This window comes from Limulus polyphemus, unplaced genomic scaffold (assembly GCF_000517525.1).
Source record: "Limulus polyphemus unplaced genomic scaffold, Limulus_polyphemus-2.1.2 Scaffold149, whole genome shotgun sequence".
NCBI lineage: Eukaryota > Metazoa > Arthropoda > Merostomata > Xiphosura > Limulidae > Limulus > Limulus polyphemus.
In genome coordinates this window covers 771,852-792,686 of record NW_013665759.1, presented here as the reverse complement: position 1 = coordinate 792,686, position 20,835 = coordinate 771,852, and the positions used below count along the sequence as shown (strand labels likewise).

The window sequence follows — 20,835 nt, the reverse complement described above, 5'->3', positions numbered from 1 at the left end:
GACCACGCTGTGGATTTAGATTCTCGAGGCCATTTTTTTGTTGTTACATAGCCCAGAATAAAGCAGTTTAATTGTGCTTAAATTCTCGTCTAAACACCCTGTGTCCAATATTAATGGGTACAAACCACCAAAAGTACCGAAACTTTTGAACTATATTGAAATTGGAATTGATTGTGGTCAGGAAGAGTAAGTACCCTGAAGTGGGTATCTCCAGATTATATCGTAGCCAGAAGTTAGATCCTTCACTTGCATGGGAAGGTTCTTGGTGAATGTGCTTATGGCTGCTGTGATTGGTGAAAGTGCTTATGGCTGTTGTTCTTGGTGAATGTGCTTATGGCTGCCGTGAATTTCGTGATTGGTCTGCTTACCATTTAAGTGTTTTTGTTAACTTATAAAATAAAACAGTTATTCATTTCTCTGTCTGATAGCTTCATGTCACAAGGTCATGTGAGGAACTGGCAGAACTCAAGTGGACCTCCAAACGCGACTTAAATGAATAAGGAATTGAACAAACGGTTCATGTGTTGTGTTACTACTGCCTTAGTGCCTACTTCCCGAACTTTAACTGTCTGTATTCGATAGAACTGTTACTTCTGCCTTAGCGCCTACTTCCCGAACTTTAACTGTCTGTATTCGATAGAACTGTTACTTCTGCCTTAGTGCCTACTTCCCGAACTTTAACTGTCTGTATTCGGTATAACTGTTACTTCTGCCTTAGTGCCTACTTACCGAACTCTGTGCAGGTATTCAGAATGACTAATTGACCACAGAATCTCTTAACAGCTATAAAACTTTATATGCCTCAGAACAACTTAGCAACTATCTAGCATATCATACTAAGGTATATTATACTAAGATATATCATACTAAGGTATATTATACTAAGATATATCATACTAAGGTATATTATACTAAGATATATCATACTAAGGTATATTATACTAAGGCTTATCATACTAAGGTATTTTATACTAAGATATATCATACTAAGGTATATTATACTAAGATATATTATATTAAGGTTTATCATGCTAAGGCATATCATACTAAGGTATATTATATTAAGGTTTATCATGCTAAGGCATATCATACTAAGGTATATTATAGTAAGGTTTTGATGCAACTTGGCAATATAAAATCAACTGGTTCCACAGTGTTGCTTCTGACTTAAATGATGATGGTGTGTGAGATAAATGGGCATCAGCAACAAACACAAAGATACTGTACAAGTGTCAGACATAAGGTAAGACCATAATGTTTTCTTGTCTTGTATGGACGTAAAAGGTGTAAATGTGCAAATAGAATTTGTGTTTGTTTGTTTGTTTTTGAATTTCGCGCAAAGCTACACGAGGGCTATCAGCGCTAGCCGTCCCTAATTTAGCAGTGTAAGACTAGAGGGAAGGCAGCTAGTCATCACCACCCACCGCCAACTCTTAGGTTACTCTTTTACCAACGAATAGTGGGATTGACCGTCACATTATAACGCCCCCACGGCTGAAAGGGCGAGCATGTTTGATGGAACGGGGATTCGAACCCGCGACCCTCAGTTTACGAGTCTAGCGCCCCTAACCACCTGGCCATGACGGGCCAATAGAATTTGTGATCTGGCTTTTCTCATTGTAGGTTTCAATTCATGCTGGAAAAATAGATTTGAAAGATCTTTCCCTTCTGAGAAAATAGAATAATTCTGAAGGAAAATACTGATAGTGAGAGAGATACGGAGGATGTTGTCTATAATCCATCTGATGATGATAATGAGTCAGATGAAGTGTTTTCTGAAAACAATAAATTGGCTGAAGATGTTGATGATGGTCGCAATGCTGAAAATGTTGATGTAGACTGATTAGAACACTGTTGTTAGTATTGTAATATAAATATCCATGAAAATAGAGGATGGTTGGTCATTCTAAAGCAGGTCCACAAGGTTGGACAAGCCAAGTCAACATGTTGTGGCAGAATCCATGGCTTACACCCTCTGCCAAAAGAAAATATGATTCTATTGCATCATCATTTCTGTTGTTTTTCTGGTCATCCTTGCTAGAAAACATATGCAACAGGACTAACAAAAAAGGAGGTAATGTCTACCAGGTACGATAGAGTGAAATCAGGGAACTGACAAAATTCATTAGAACACTGATACTAACTGTTGTGTAAAAGTCAAAATGAGGAGATCGCTGAGTTCTGGAGTGAAAAAAAATGGTTGATCACCTTTCAACAAAATTTCGAGCTGGTAATGTTTTCAAACAACCGTTTGGTTTGACAATGCTATTGCTGAATGACACAAGTCGCCCGACAAACTGGAACTCACAATAGATTACTTAAAGATGTGGGACAATTTCCTAAGGGACACATAAACCCTTGGAGAGTGGATTACTATTGATGAGGAACTTGTCACTATACTCATTTTGTCAGGTCGTCGTTAGTTTGTCTTGTTGTTAAGCGCAATGCTGTGCACCATGGTAAATGAGATAATGCTGAGCCTGTAACGGTCTAAAATGAACACCGCTGCTACAATCAGGGTTCAACAACAAAAACCAATTTATTCACAATAACAACACTTAGAAATAAATTTAACACTTATCAAAACACAGTTAATAAACAAGTGCCTGGCCGGAACTTCACACCAATAGTAATAAACAATTTATCATAAATATTAATAATAATGGAATCAAGAAAAAGAACCAGAAAGAAAAAAACCTAATTCCAAAAAAGAAAATAATAATAATATAGCAAATGCGGTATTCCAACAATACCTTTCAATATCAATAACAATATCGAGTGACAAATAGCAAAACGTGTTACAAATAGGATATATAGATACCGAAATTGACAGACAAATTGAAAAGGCTAACAACACTCAGCGGGAAAACATCCTAAATCAGAGCAATACTAAACTTTCAAATAGAATTCCTCTTATTATCACCTATAAGTTTAAACTCAGAAACGTTTCATGAATTCTGAAAAAAAACATTTTCATCTCCTACAATTTAATGATCGTCTTAAACAGATATTTCCTCAAATCCCCATTGTCTCCTTCCGAAAAAGCAGAACTCTAAAAGATATCCTTGTTCACACGAAAAATTACATCCCACCCAAAAATGGTTGTCGTCCATTTAATAAAGCCAACCCTGCAAGTTCATAAAAACCACTGGCTCATTTTCTGACAAGCACAATCAAATAAACTTTAAGATATCCAAATAAATCACTTGTGAAATAAAATCCAACATTTACCTTATACAGTGTAAAAAATACAATCACCAATATGTAGGACAAACAAAAACAACTCTTACAGGACGTTTCAACACTTTAACCAACCCGGTCAATCCAGTAACGATGTTATTCTCATCGCATTGAAACAGGATTCCAAACTAAAGCAAATAGAGAAGGGGTGGTGATGACTAGCTGCCTTCCCTCTGGTCTTACACTACTAAATTAGGGACAGCTAGCGCAGATAGCCCTCGTGTAGCTTTGCGCGAAATTCAAAACAAACAAACAATCTTCTTCAGGGGCAAACTAGAATGGTGGTGTAATCGAATAAGTGATATATATAAAGGGAGTTTAGTGACGTCATAAAAGTCATCCGGTTTTCCAGGAAATGCTTCGTTTATTTCTCTATGTACTGTTGTAATCGTCTCATTTCCGGTACAATGTAGCCGATGGCGAGAGTGTATATACGAAAAGGTGTCAGGGATATTTTATTTACAAATGGCTAAATATATGTATATTTAAAACTATATTTAAGTGTTTAAGTAAAATAAAGGTGACACCTGGAGACTGATTGAAAAAGATATATGTTATGCTAATTAATTTATAAAAATTATCTTAAATAAATGGTAAGTTTTAGGAAATTCATCGTTCACATTACATGAAAAAACAAACAAAGAATAAAAATTATTTTTCTAACAGAGATGAAACCAATGAACGAAGATCACTGATTCCAGGATCTAGATTAATTCCTTAAGGTTGAACAGTGTTTAGATTAGCAATCCAATAAGCTTCTTTTATTCCCATCCCACCAAACATGCTTGCGAACCCGCGACCCGCAGATTGCGAGTCGAGCGTCGTAACCACCTGGCCATGCCGGCCCCACCTTTGAGTAAAGGAAAACATTAACATTTTCAACTTTATTAGGTTATTACTTTCTGTTTTATCTTTAATCTAAAATATTAGAATTATTAGTTTATACAGTGCATCTAGTTTCTCCTGTGGTAAAACACTAATTGAAAGTTATGTAGCAGAAATCAAAGTATCAATATAAAGGGTCAAACGAACACATTAACTGTATCTTTTCAGTGTCAGAACAACATGCTTTATTTGTCATCGTTCAATTTTGACGTATTATTATTTTACAAACCACGCATTTTATTGTTGGTAATAATCCTAAATTAAATTTATATATACGTATAGGAAACATTTCAACTACTCAACCTTTCATTTAAAAATCCAGTACATATCAATAATGGTATGTTATGACATATACATCTCAACATAATGCTACCATTATGTGCTAAAGTATAGCACAGAAACAAAAGCAAAATGAGAAAAACAGAAAAGGGCCTAGGGGTTTCTGACAAGAAAGGTGGAAGTAAAAAGCTGCAAAATATGACTGCGGAAAACATCAAATAACATAGTTTAATTCAATGCAACTAAGCGAAATGGGTTAAGTTAGGAAGCTTACAAGCCCGAAATTATATTTTTGCTTAAATTCTCACTCCATGGCCAATACTTTACGTTTCAATAGCCTATAAAACTGAACATAAAATGTACCGCATTATAAAATTAACATATTATGTTCTTGAACACAAAATGTACCGCATTATAAAGTTAACATATTATGTTCTTGACACAGGTGAACGCCCCACCCAAAATATATTTTAAGAGCTAGATCTTTTACATCTGGAATTACATAAATAAAAATCTGACTGACAGATGAAAGCTTTTTAAAATAATTCATACTCGTTAATTAAATATACCTGATTTATAAGAAAATCCGGTTGTTGCACTGTAATGCTTTTTTTATAAATTAAACTTAAAAACAAGAGGTATTGTTATTTAGTGGCTTTCAAAAGTTTTTTCGGGGAAAAGGGGGCGCAGATGTCTCACAGAAAAAAGCTTGTTAATATATTCAGATTATCTAAATAGTTAAATTGTAGCAACTCAGTCGTAAGTTCTACGCTCTGACAGAATAAGGTGCACCAAAAAAGACAAATTGTCTCTAAATATTCACAATTTGAATTACGCATAACCTCATCGCCACGATCTCCTACTTATGACTTGAACTTAAGCTAAAATACTGGCCTATCTCAGTTAATTTAAACAGTGCATCTTTTACAGTTTCAACACATCTTTTCAATTATTGCTACTAGTGTAATATACGAATGTATATTTTTTATCTAGAAAATCAAACATTTATTCTCGATTAGGCTTTAATTTGGACTATTTTTGTTAATGAGATTTTCTACAGAGAAAAAAAAAAGGTTTAACACATTGGACAATCCATTACAAACAGAGCATATATCACCGATACCGTGGCACACATTTATACGTTGATAGTACATCTGTTTTAAAAATTCTTTTTATAAACGCATGATTTGATTAGTTTAATCATCATGCCTATCTCTTATGCTTGTAATAGTACGTAATCCCTCAAATAAGAATAGGTATGGTTAGGAATTAATTGTTAATTTTTCAAAATGTATAACTTCGGTGATGAAAAGAAAGAATCCATGAATGACGTAAAGGCCTAATCTATTCTTTGTTTCGTTACTCCTTTTTAGATTAAATTCACTGAATGGGATAATATGGGCAAAGGACTTTATATCAAACCCTGTAAATGGTTAGGAATTGTTTAATACCACATGAATCTTTCCATAACAAAGCGAATCTGGTTACATTTTCTTCTCTTCTAATTAACTAACATATAAAAGTTTTAATATATATTTTCAAATTTGCATATGCTAAGTATCGAATAACATTAATTATGATAAGTTAAACAACATTTAACTTCGGAAGCCAATAAATAATTTTAAGGAAAGTAGGGCTAGAATTCGAGGAATATAAAAGTAAGTTCGAGATACTCAATTCAAAGACAATATGTATTATGTAAACACCTTGTAACAGTTTGTTTTAGGTGTGACAACATAAACGTTAAATAACATAAAACACGAGATTTTACAAAATGATTTTGACTTGTATCACACAGACGTAGAGACCTGAAAATTACATTTCATTAGTACTGTAATTTTGTTTAAAAGAAGTAATCTATTTTATGACCGAATTTCACAGATTACAAACTTGAGTGCTTACTCAAACTCAAAAAGTACACATTTATGACAAAAACAGCTGACATCAATAGAATTATTGGAAGAACAACAGGGGAAATATACTTGTACTGTACTTAGTCAACAATTATATTTCACCATAAGGAGAAATGGTGATCTGGATTAAAATTTCGTATTCGTTGTTTAATAAGCTCAGCAGTTGACCAGTAAATAGAAACTAGGATGTGCTATAGGAGAATTCTGTAGTCAAAGAAGAACCGAAACACTCATGCTAATGAATTATCTTCTCGACGTTTTTCACCGTTCAGTTTCGCAGAATGGTATGATTTATTATTTCATAGAGGAAGAGTCGTGTATTAAGTATATTCGATCTGTAACTTTCGCGTCATTCACGCTTGAACGACAACTGTTATTCATCAGTAATTTACATTTCTATACGGTGACACTTCGTTCTATATTTTAAAGTTTAATTTAACTTGATAATCTATTGGCATGAGAAAGCAATATCGTCTATTGGAAGTAGGACTGTATGTTGACTAATGTATATTATTATGCAATGTATACTTTGTTATATATTAAATGCCGGTCCTATTTCCATCTCGGTGATCAGATTGTCGATAAATAAGCAACTAGATTACCTAACCAAATGCGTATAATGTAATACTTTATATATAAAAATGCATTTATATAGCTGTTACATTACAAATGAAATGACAATCAAGATAATTTAAATATATTGGAATCTTTAATGAACCTCAAAAGAGCTATATAATTAACTTGGGACCTTCATAATCAAAAGAGAATCTCCCGTTCAAGATTATTTCCATATTAATATCAGAATAATAAATGTGTTTATGTAAATGAAAATTAAAAGTGAGATATAATTCCGCACATAGGAACTATTGTGCTTTGTAAGTATATGGCATTAAAACATCTTTTAGAAGTTACGTTAATTAAAAAATTACGATACTTAGACGTAAGATTACTTTTATAATTAAACATTTAATAACAAAATATGTATATCTCATAAAAATATTTATACATTAACCAAGTACGTGATATTTTGGAATTAAAATAACGTCTTGCATGATAAAATAGTCGGATATTATTTCAAGTATAAAAAAAATCGTATGTAATACTGAATAATTCGAAATTTTATTATAAAAAGCAATTCGAAGAGAAAACAAACATTTCTCTTATCAAACTATTCCTTATTAATCCAGGAGTTAAGTTCGGTATTTGTGCATAGACTTGTTTTGAAGTATATAGAAAGTTTCTTTGCATTTTCTGTGTACTTACGACGTGTACCTTAATAATCTGAATGATACCAGTCTGGCACAATTGGACTCTTGGAGATACGATACTTCGTCTTGTAAAATCACAATGTTGCGAAGGGGCCTAGTCTTCACATTTCAGAATTGTAATAATTAATAGAAGTATTAGAATCATCATTTTTTTCTCACTAACATTGATCTATATGTAATCACAAATGCAACTGAAACTATGCATGAGTCCATTAGATCCAGAGCAACACCTGGTAGATGGTATCATTAATATCTTTTTTTCTGGCAAGATGGGTCCACCTCAAGTGAATGTTGATAATGCAATAGAAATTTATGAAAAACAAATGCAGTTCTTTGAAACGAGAGCTGGCCCAAAGGATTTCGCAACATAACTTCAATATAGGTGATAACGATGGTTGATAATACAAAACACATAACTTTGGAAATAAGAACATTTGTAACACAGAAATAAAATACTCCAGGACAATGAGCTTTCAGGATAACGGAAGAGACATTGACAGGAAAAAACCTTCTCGCTCATGAGTTATCATCTTTGCCAACATCTTTGTTCAAGGAGGGGAAGATGAGATGAGCAACAAAGAGTAAGATGAAGAACAGTAATAGATGACAAAACTGCTTTATGGGCCATATCATGGTCTGCAATAGGCGCAGTGCAAAACTACATCTATACGTTTCGCAACTTTCTGAAATACACCAATATACGCATGGTTTTTGACAGTTACTATGACTTCAGCCAAAACTCTGTGACAAGGCTAGAAAAGCTGGGGGAGCAAACACACACTTTAAGACCAATTATGAAGTTACCTAATCGAACCATTCTTTCACCAACAATACGTAACAAGAAGCAGCTGATAAACATGGTATGTGATGCATTCAAGATAGGAACATTAAAAAATGAGAGTAGAAAGGACCATACACTTATTTTCACTGGCTCTGAAAATACGCCAGTTGAAATAAGTTTTGGAGGAGTTGTGCTTGAAAGAAAGAACCTAGCAACAAGCCATGAAGAAGCAGAGAGTATACTGGTTCAGCAAGCTATCATGAAAGCAAAAGAAACGGACAAGCCTATTACAATCATTTCAAATGATACAGGTGTGTTTTTGCTTCTTCTGCACTACTACCACAAATTGAATCTCACTAACAATATATACAAATGTGAAATCACCAACATGGAATAGAACTATAATTGACATAGAGACAGCTATCAAACTCCACAAAAACATTATCACAAATGTTCTTGCTGCACATATTCTCTCAGGTTGTGATTCTGTGGCTTGTATGTTTGGCATAGGAAAAATAAAATTGTTTGCAAAACAGATTCTATCCAAGCCTATTGATGAGATCATCAAGCAATCAGCTAAATTCACAAGTGCTTGCTACGATCACAAATGTTCAAGAACGACTGAGGCAAGGCAAAAAGCTCTGGGCCATGAAAACTAGCAAAACTAGTACAAAACTACAAAGCCTGCCACCTACTTCTGAAGTTTTCTCTTAGAATGTTAAAAGAGTATATTTGTAAATGGAAAATGTCGATCCAACGCTTTATGGATGGACTATTGAATAGATGTCTTGTAATAACCACTTTGACACCTATATATATATATCCTGCTCCTGACGTTATATTGAAACTTGCATAATGTAACTGTGCATCAGAAACGTACTGCAGTTCAACAAATGCAGATGTGAAAATAATGAATTACCATGCACCATATTTTGTGCCTGCAGCAGAGAAGACAATTGCCAGAATACAAGCACTGTACAAATACCTTTGCAACATTAATTGATCATATCTTAGTTATGATTAGAATAGAACTGTATTCCGATATAAATTTATTAGAATTCAATTCATTTATTTATATAACATACTATTAGTCGGGCAACGGGTCCACGTGACCTCATTTGGCGTTTCCTGACAGTGAAACTGTATTTCTTATTTATGTAAAAAAACAATATCACCCGCCTTTGGAACCTCTCTTAAGCTTTATTCGCGAGTTACAAGCAAGAACAGTGAATTTTGTACCCCAAATTCCCGTTTTTGCAAAGGGTGCAATGTTTTCAAAAATGCTCAAAGATGCTAGACTGGCATCATTCAGATTATACAAGTACAAGCCATGGGTATTCAGAAACTGCAAATAAACTTTCCGTATGCTAAAATACGAGGTAAGTATTTTTACTTGACAGATATTCAAAACTAGTTTCGCAGAAAATATCCTATATCTTCTAATATTTCATTTAGATTTTATTTTAACGACGTATTTTTGCTTCGTTTAACAATAGAATATATATTGAAAATGCATTATCAAGATAATTTTAAACATAATGCAACTTTATGGACGTAAATTAAAATGGTCTATAAAACAGTTACAACTGTCGTTGTAACAATATGTTTAAAAACAACTTTTCCAGAGGCCACATTCTTTAAATTGAGCGTAAAAATATTCCTAGTTTTACTTACGTGACTATGGCCTGCACTGTCCAGAATGTGAAAAATAACCGACTCATTGTTGACGCTAGTTTCGTGGGTGTAAACATCCTCTGAAAGAAACGAATAATTTTAAAAATAGATTTCAGTCTTAAATCACGTGAAGTGAAAGTCATTACATTTGCTCATTTATGTATATATCTATAGAAAGAGAGCGAAACGATCATAATTCGGATTCTTTCTTCTCATTTCCCTTTCAAAGAATACAAATATGTACATAAATACAAGCAAAAACAGTTGTTACAAATAAACAACAACGTTAATCTACCAGTTAGAAACTATAGACCGATGTCGCCATTTTGTGTCTAAATTATAAATAAAAGCATCACTATTACATATTGAATCGTAAATATTTACTTCATTATTCTTGATAAAAATCATAGAGAACGCTGATCCTTCTTAAAATTCTTCAGATAATTCCTAGCTTCTGTATTTTAGTAAACGATCATGTGATATTTATTTTGTTACATCAGTATTAACAGTTTCTAATATTTATACCTGTATCAATTAATGATATGTTTTTTTTTTGTTATACCATCGTTTTCAACCGCCACTATAAAGATCTTTTGTGGTTTTTACTATTTCTTTAGAAGTCACGTGATCGAAGCTGGTATTTTTTTCCCCATAAAAAGTATGAATACTTTAATGGAATGGATACATATTTAGTTTAAAGATTCTCTAGCATTTACCAAAAAAAAAAATCGAAAATTTCATAATGTTCTTGAACTTGCACTAATGAAAGAAGTTGATGAAGTAGAAAGATAAGTAATGATTTTGTAGCACAAATAATTCCCAGAGGGTTCCATTTTTGTTTTGAATGTTTGCCATCTGGTATTTCTTTACGCTCAGAGCTCTTAAAGCATATTGCAAAATATGAAAGTTTTATTATGTTTTCTATGAATAAAGGTATGCTTCATTGTGTCAGAATCTAAGTTGTAAAATAACGTTACAATATTCAACGTAGATTTTATAAAAAAATAAAAATACGGATTATCTCTTTTTCATTAAAGATATTAAAATACTGGGCTTCTCCTTGAATTTTCAATTTAAAATGATCCTTAAAATCAGCATTAATAAATATATGCACAGAATGTTAAGAACCATACAATATACAGTCACAAAAGGTTATCATTCAAAACAAAATACGATCCAACGGAAGCAGCAGTGTTGGTTGACTTTAGTTATGAAACTTATTACTAAAATTTATAACTAGTGTGAATAGGAACGATGAGAGAAGTGACGCCGAGTTTTTTCTCTAAAGTTAGTAATTTATTTTCATTCACGTTTTTTCCAATAAGTAATGAAACGTGTGGAAATCTTCACGCAGACAACTTGTATTGAGAGTATTCTTGCTACACACTTCTCTGGAATATGAAAGCAGGCAGCAAATATATATATATAATGTACGCATGTTGAATACGTTATAGTGAAATTGTTTTAGAGCTATACCAAGTCGTCACAGGCTCCCAGTAGTTCAGCAGTAAAACTAAGGGTTTATAACACTAAAAATCAGGTTTCGATACCCGCGGAGGGTGTAGTGTCGTGGAAACATATTGTGTACACATGAGTTATATCACTTTTCTAGGTGGGGATCCCTCTTGATCATGTTGTGTACTATTGCCTGAGACAAGTGGATGGCTTTTGACACTGATCTGTTACAAGACATTGCACTTTGCTTACCACGGTTGGGGTAAGACTTGTTGCGAATCTATTTCGGGATGGTCCTTGGGGTCTAAGTTGATCCATATTAATTTGTTTTTTTTTCAATGCAATTAAGTATAAGAGATATCCGCGTCTTGAAAATTATATATTCCCGAGTTGAACACATTTTTGTGATCTGAGTATGAATATTTTGCGTCGGAAAGGGCTGGTCCATGCCCTTCCCAAAGGCAATCAATTTTCGATGGCACCACACTACCCAAAAATGACCAACAATGTCAAAATGTAGTTCTGATACATGCCATTCCACTAAGACTTTAAATAGGCCATGGTTGTCATATGACTTGCTAATTTGCATATTCAAAATCGTTTTAATATAACATATTCCACCATCTGTAAAAGGAAGCTCAATGATAAAAAATATCTTGCAGATATTATCCTAACATATGAATCACACTTTCTATTCGTTTTCCTTTGGCGTTACAATTGTTGAGCGTCCAATGCTAAGACTATAAGAGAATACCCTTGTTTTTCATTTTACTGCATGAGCAAATTTTCTTTCATATATTTATTTTTTCGTATTCTATGATGAGTGAAGAAATTCCAATGTAACTTGCTGTTTGCTGAACTCAGATGCTCAAATTATCAGTATTTCAGTGGCTTTCTATGTCAGACTTATTTAAAAACGACGGCTTGTGACAGACAAATAATATATTTTAGTCGTTTTATCTATTAGTGAAATGTGCCAAGTTGTTATGTATAATCAAACGTTAGACAACTGCTAAAACTTAAATTTGTTGGCATACTTCAGTAATGTTCTTTCTCATTGTATTTTCACATAAACTACAAAAAAGATGTTACAACAACACAGTTTTTTGTGAAACTGTAAAGGATTTTGATATTGATAGAGGAAGTATCTTAACTAATGCTTATTGTAATTATGGAGCAGGAATGTTGCTTTTATAAGCTAGGAAATGTATTATTAGACACTTAAAAACTTGTTTGGGTAAAGGTGCTGTCGACGAAAGTGTTTCTCGATTGTTTCAGCCTTGCGGTTTTTATATAAATATTCTACAAGTCTATAGTGTTTTCACTAAATCTGTACTGAGTTATTCCATTATATGGGGGAATTGTTATCGGGTTAGATCGTGTTCCGTATTACTTCACTATGTTGAAAAGATTTATAGACATATAAAACTATGTGTTCTCAAGGATCATTCCAAAAACCTTTGCAGACCACTGGTTGAGAACCTTGTCTCTGTGATACAGCGAACTTCCTAGCAGTGATACCATTCGAACAAAAATTATCTTTCCAGTTATTTATTATTTTAATGCCTAAAGAATCTTTGTATCATAGGTATAAATAAATGTATTATTTTAGTACCAAACTACACAATGGGCTGTTTGCTCTACTCCGCCCAGGAGTTCAAACCTTGCATTTTGGTATTATAAACATTGAAGTTTACTTCTGAGCCACTAATTGTAGTTAAACGTAAAGCTACTCAATGGATTATCAGTGCTGTGCCCACCACATGTATCGAAGCTCGAGTTTTAGCGTTGTAAGCCAACAGACTTACAGCTCAGCCATTGGGAACAGGGGAAGAATAGATAGATACTGATCGCCGATAACTGACTCATGACAATACAGGCATTATCACAATATTGATAAATGTTAACATTATAAGCCAAAACTAAATGCCGATTACTTTTTTTCTTTACTTATAAATTAGGGATTTTCACGAAATACTATTTCGAGCCTAAAATATTTATCTTCGTATTTTTGAATCATATCAGAAAATAACATAAAGAATCTGTGTAGGTTTCTTTTAAATTAATATCTTAATTTTCGTAAATAATAAGCGTCTTTAACAGAAACATTTACAAGAACTTCCAATTTGTGGAAAACAAGAAATTTGCTCGTTCCTGTTTCTATAACTAAAAACTATAAAACTTTGTATAGTATTAAGTTAATAATAAGTAAACTAAAGATGTCTTTACATTCTATTTAATCTGTCCATTGCTGCTTGAAATCAGAAGTGGGTAAAAAATAGCATTTCAGATCTATGTTTTGCCTCTCATAAGTCACTGCTCAGTAAGCTTTCCTTTCTATATTAGAAATCATCATTTGAGCTGGATTATGAGAGACAAAAAATTCTATGAAACGCTATTCATATATGCATTATTATTCGTTATTATTATTATTTGTAATTAAGCACAAAGCTACACAAAGGGCTATCTGTGCTCTGCCCACCACGGGTCCGCAGACATACCGCTGTGCCACTGGGGGGGGGGGGGCTTATATATGCAAGTATACTACTTTAAAAGTTACCGAAAGAAAGCCGGCGGACGACTAAAAACAATGATGAACCAAACATTGTTATAAAGTTCACTGCAGATGTTTTTTCACATTTCTCTAATGATGAGTCCAATGGACAAATAAATAGATAGATGAGCCTATTTCCTATCTTAATTATGAAACGTTTTGGACTTTCAAATATTAAAATGGCAGTAAAATTACAATTTATTTAAACAATGAAAATATGCGGTGTATTGTACATATAATGTGGACATAAAAAGTGATAAAATTTGAATTGCTATCTGGGAAGGGTTTCTTTGAAAATTGCTTTGTCCCACCCCTTTCAGTTCCCACTTGTAGTTATATTTTTGTAGCAAAATCTAATTTGATACGTTTTCGTACTTAAAAGTTCAAACTACTATCCATGTTATGTTCTGTTACAAGTGTACATATTTGTAGTCTGAAAAGCTACCAACTTACAATATGTATACATAAAGAATGTCCAACGTTATATCTCTTTGTTTCAGATTTCTACCCAGAATTAAGCAAAAGGCTATCTGCACATGGTCGTTCATAATTTTGAAGTGATAGTTTAGAGGTAAAGCATCCATCTTGGGCTACTTCTATATGACGGAATCGAGGATTTGATGTGAATATTATAGGTCACACATGGTATCAAAGTGCGGAGGACATTTTTGCCGCCACGAAACGAACCATGCAACTCTCGGCTTTACAGTCCAAGCTTGCTAACAACTAGGCATCCCGCCCCTTCCTCAACATTAACTTAACTTATTTAATATGTTTATATATCTTCTACAATCAATTAACTTTTCCTCTTTTCAAAGCATTAGAACAAGAGTTAATTTGCTGATTTTTGTATTCGATTATGTGATTCATGTAGTAGCGTATAGGTGGAGTCAAGGTATGTAGAGATTTTTTTTTTGTTGTTGTTGTTTGTAATTAGGCACAAAGCTACACAAAGAGCTATCTGTGCTCTGCCCACTACGAGTATCGAAACCCGGTTTCTAGCGTTGTAAATCCGCAGACATACCACTGTGCCACTAGAGGGCGTATATGGAAATAAAAAAAATGTATTAGATCTTCCTGTATACTATCTATAATATAACAAGATTCAGTGTCTGTATGTACGTGTGCCACGTATCTCCTTTTAATTAAACCACTAGTCACCCGACTTCTAAATGGTACCAAACGGATTGTCTCGCGAGGTTTGTACAATGGTAAAATTGTTCATCCAACCTCTTAGGGAACCCAGGTATTCCGCGAAAACACTTTTACGGGGATTCCCCGAAAGCGGACCCCAAATTTGACATTGATTTACATTAACGCGTGTAACTAAGTAGGCCTATTAATTATCGTTCATAGCTTGATTAAAGAAATTAAACTTGCATTATAGCGGCAATGATCATTAGATTGCAAAAAAATGCTAAGTGGTAATTCGAGCATTAAATTTGCATTATAGCGGCCCTGTAAATATGGTCCAGTAGCCCATGGGTTTGCTAGCATATTATTATTAATGGGAATAGTGATAAAATAATATGGTAAACAGTGAAACAAGTGTGTAAAATGTTAAAAGTACAATTTTATTTAAATTAAAAATAGGCTTTGAATATATTTAATTTGTATTAACATGACCACTTCCGCACAAGAAACACATAAATAGCATGTTCTAATAACAATACTTTTACCTACTAAAGTAACTAATATTAAAAATTAACTCAATATTTTTCTAGATTTATCAATTAGATTGGAAGTTAGTAAATCAGGATAAATAGTTAAAATAACAGAATTATCGGCAAATAAGTACAAACAGCTCTTACCCAAAGTTGGATCATAATCTCCAATAAACCTCTTGGTAATGAATCGAACCGTAAGAGCTGTAAAGTAAATATGTGTATATATTATAAGAACGCAAATAGAAACAATATCTTATTCAAAACATAGGTACACGTTCGGAAATCTCATTGCTCTATAAACTTCGAATTTACTTAATATCTATTTTGGAAAGGTAATAACCATGGAATAGAAACAGATAACTCACTATTGCAAATGCCGCTCTCATGGACTTGATAAACTCATTGAAGTTAATTATGATGAAGTTACCCATTATATGACTGATTCAGAAAAGTAAAAAAAAAAGAAAAGGTTAATGAGTAAAAGCAAGGCACTATTGATTACAATTATCATAAGATATTAGTAGAAGGGATTTTTAAACATTACATTCTTTAGTCAGTCCCGTCTTTACATCAATTGAAAAGCTGATGTTGAATAATATTTTGTTATTTTATCTATAATGTATCCCACGAGTTCATAATGTGTTCATATCATCTTAATTTATTGAAACTGAGTGGGCGATGGATATGGCGGACATAGATAGTGTAGTTCGAATACTGTTGTTTTACACTCTTCTTGTTGAAAATTCAAACAATTCAAATTCAAAATATTTTTTTTTCCGTAAAAGTCAAAGGTTTCATGAAAGAATGGAGTGGGTGGGTGGCTTAGATACACAGTTAACTGGATATATAAGTATATATCGGGAAGGTGCTTATATAACAGTAGCGACATATATACATAGCGCTATCTGAGTTTAGCTATATTTTATTAAGTGTATTTATAAATCTGGGTGTTTTACTTTGAGAAACATTTTTAAATAACATAACTTTGCTATTTCTAGAGAAACAATGGTATATAATTTTGTATTAACAAGGACGATATCAAAACTGTTGTTGCGATTGTAAAGACGATTAAACATTACTAACTGCCAAAACAAAATTACTTTAATTAAACAGATTCAAAACCTGCCATTAGTAATCTTTAACATCATTGTGTGTTTCTCATTTCTTCAGCATACGCCTGCTGATACGAAATCCAGTCAGCATATGTTTACCTAATCGTTATATCCTTATGTAAGATATCCGTGGGTTGTCTAATCATTTACATACAAGAAACAATTTGAATTTCGTATGATACAAACGTACTTTTCTTGTACCTACAAGAAATAGAATTAATCTTTCTTAAAGTTTAAGCTATATTAATACTCTTGCTAAAAATCTGTTGTACGGCTTCATTATTGCCAGCAGAATTCCTTCCGCCTATACTTAGCTAAAATATGAATACGTAAACAATTTTCAAGAAGTAAGAACTACAAAATCTCCTTGATACGATTTGAAAATATAGAACTTCCGGTTTAGCAAATAAGCTGTCCAACTAGTAAGGCATAATTTTGAGCGATATCATATTTCATTGTTTAAAATTTCGAATCCAGTACTTATAAAGGCCTTATTGTTGGCAACACAGAGCGAACAATGAATATTGTTTACTGATTAGAGTTTCCGAAGGCCGATTTGTACTGCATGTTGATTATAGTAAAACAAAACAAAAATCTAATTTTGTAGCTACAAGAGATTTGTAGGACGCTCTGTTCATGTCCAATCGTAACTAAATAATTATATTCCAGAGCGGTAAATGAGGATAATCCTAAAGTTCATAGTAAAAAATATAGGTAATTATTCGTTCTACGTAAAATAACACACGTGCAGTAAATTGAAGATTTTATGTTTGAGATAATTATATATTTTTCAGTGAGTAACAATCGTGCTTATATTTCGAAATCAGTAGCTTGCAGCAGTACCGTTACTAGACATTTAATATTTCTTTATGGGGGAAAAAAATCATGCGTGTTGGATTTAAGATTTCATAAACAAATCTTACATTTTGTCTTCGAATTAGAAAATAATTAGTTGTTACTTAATACATATTATTAAATAAGAAATGTATTCCAACTGATAGGTTTAGTTGTTTTTCTTTATAACTGTACCATAGGCTTATTTGAGATGTGTCCAACGCAAGGATCGAATCCCGATTATCAATGTTATAATCTAAGCAACATGAGAATTTTACTTCCATTATCAAAGTCATTTTATGTAAAAATATCTTTTAAGGTTTCAGATACATAGATATATCAAAGGAGAACAACTGCTAACAATTTTCTAATGTTGGTGTTATCAGGATTAAAGCATCCAAAGCTCTCTAGATTACACAGTAAAGCTGCCTATGCCGTGTTTAGTTGGCAGTTGCTGATGATCTTGCTATTGTTTGGTCTACTATCTCAAAATTTAACGTACTTAATATTTCCTTTAGTAATAAATGTGAGTAGTTCCCCCCCCAGTATGTTCTATTATTGTATAAATTACGATATTACAGTAGTGGAATTCGTTTGGTGAGATTTTTGTTAAGCGCAAATGTCTCATAGATTAATTTACTCTAATTCTGCCTAAAAGAATTTCAAGTGCCGCGGGTATTGAGTATTCCCTCTCGTTTTGCTTTTTATTAGCTATATTTTTGTGCGCCAGCAATACCAAGCGTGGGGAGTGCACATACCAGATTCATTTTTAGTACTTATCAAGATCTCTACCAGCCTACCCTCACACTGAAATTATTTTAGTCAGGATTAGAGTGGATTAATCTATGAGACCTCAGGCGTGGTCAAATACATCAATCGAAAGGGTTTGACTTTCTGAGTCCAAAACTGTAATTAGATTTCAAATCGGTCAAGAGATGACGGAGTTACGAGCTAAAAGTTTGTATTTGAAAAAAACAAAAACTCATTCCCATTCTATGAGCCGCTATGCTGCGGCTAAAAAATAAAGTTTATTCACTACATTCAACTGTTGAAAAATTTTTCCACTGTGAAAATTCAATGATGCCTCTTTTCCCCCACTTTTTAGTTTCTATTGAGCGATGGGATTTTACTTGGTCTGTTTCTTTCATTAGATACACACTTACATGGGTTATTAACATTCTGTTAAATGTTTTTTTGGTATTAAGCCCAAAGGACTATCTGTGCTCTGCTCACCACGGGTATCGAAACCCAGTTTCTAGCAGTATAAGTCTGCAGACATGCCGCTGTGCCACTGAGGGGCCTGTTAAATGTTATAAATAAAAACAGATGATGCTGGGCAGTTGTTTGAAATATCCTTTATAAAGTTATATAACAGCATTATAATGCTCAGAATCCCGAGGTAAATGTATCCATTTTATTTTACAGGTAAAACGCCTCTCATTGTTAAATGCTATATTCATAGAAAATATCTCTATATTCTGGTAAATATGACTAATACTTTAAACACTTATAATCTTTGGAATATCTGTTTCACTTGGTACTTGGTACATATGACGTATTTGTTTAGCTACGGATAGTATTTCTTGATTGAAGTCTGTAATTAGATTTCATTATTTGGCAGAAATATCAATAATGTTTACTTATGTAGAGTCGACGATAGTATATTATCGAAAGACCTATACTAATTGAATTCCACTTTAGCCATTCCCTATTTTATAATTACAGTTTTCAACAATGCTCTGTCATAGTGCAAGCTTGTAAGTGTTTATTTAATCCTCGTGGAGTCTTAGCAGTGTTACTACTCCCGTAAACTCATCAAACCTAAATTCCTTCATCTCTCAAGTCCCAGGAAGAGTGACACCTTCAGATAAATGAAGGAAAAATTTTCAGAAGCACCTACCGCCTACCCAACTACTCTCAACTAAGTAACAGGATTTTCTGTCACTTTTATAAATCATCCAGAACTGAAAGTGCGGAGCGTGTTCAACAGCATATCGCGATCCCAAGTATTGAATCTTCCGATCCTCAACAAAGCACACTAACTACTAGGCCACGTAGACTCTTTGTATGCTCTTCCTAACATAAATTGGTGACACTTTAATTCAGAAAAGATTATTCCATTTACAAAATACCGAACTATAGGAATAACTCTTATCGATAAGCAGTTGCGTGAGAGAGACATTAGAGGTGTTTTGATCAATTGCGTGAGAGAGACACTACACGCGTTTTGATCTATTACGCCAACTTGTTTTTAAAATTTACAATTAAGTGTCGTAATATTGAATTATACTACAAACGTCTGAATCAAATTGGCATATATATTTTGCAAAGCAAAATAACAGATACATATTTTGTTTTATGGACACAAGGTGTTTATCATACAACAGGAAATGAATAATAAAGATTGTTAAACGACATATACACAGCGTGGTCACAAGACGCCACCTTTTCAGAAAAAAATAAAAATTTTCAGTCATATTCACATGAATTGATATATTTATAATTTAATTAATATCTAGTAGATCTTCCTTTCGCTTCGTGGAGTTCGTTGATCCTTTGGGTCATCGTGAGAATCATCTCGTCAATTTTAGACTGTGGAATTTTTGCCCACTCTTGCTTCAAAACTTGGAGTAGATCGCTCTTTGAAGTTGTTTTTTTTTGTTGTTGTTATTGTTTCTTGACTTGCCGGTCGAGTATGGCCCAGAGGTTTTCGATGGGGTTCATGTCAGGAGATTGGCTCGGCCAGGGCAACTTCTGGATACCATTTTCTTCCTGCCACTTTTGGATGTTTTTAGCAGTGTGACACGGTGCTCCATCTTCCTGGAACAACGTTGTGTTCTTGTAAACGAAACCCGAGGAATAAAGTGGCAGGAGGCCTTTCTCCAATATTTCGACGTATTTCGCAAAATGTATGTTGCCAACGCACTCCACTAAGCTCGATCTCCCACCAACCCAAACAGCTCCCCAAACCATCACGCTGAAACCACCATGCTTCACAGTTGGCTGCAATCTGTTGAGCCAAAACTCTTGGTGAGGCATTCCCCAGACCCATTTCCTTCCACTGTTCGAAAATTAAGCGAATCTTGCTTAGTTTGAGAACAATACGGGTCTTCCAAAAGTCCAGAGGCTTGGTCGTCATATCACTTGCCCACTTCTTTCGTTTGACTATGTTG

General features: G+C 33.5%; 1 protein-coding gene across 3 annotated transcripts in view; it reads right to left on the bottom strand.

Moving 5' to 3' along the window:
- Positions 1 to 20,835, bottom strand: part of LOC106475663 (ras-related and estrogen-regulated growth inhibitor-like) — a 44,668-nt gene that overhangs the window by 2,371 nt on the left and 21,462 nt on the right. For all 3 annotated transcript variants that reach the window (XM_022380926.1, XM_022380930.1, XM_022380923.1), the window contains exons 3-4: positions 15,861 to 15,917; positions 10,041 to 10,120 (exon numbers count right to left, since the gene is read on the bottom strand). In XM_022380926.1, the coding sequence (XP_022236634.1) occupies positions 10,041 to 10,120; positions 15,861 to 15,917 (137 nt within the window). The remainder of the gene's footprint in view (positions 1 to 10,040; positions 10,121 to 15,860; positions 15,918 to 20,835) is intronic.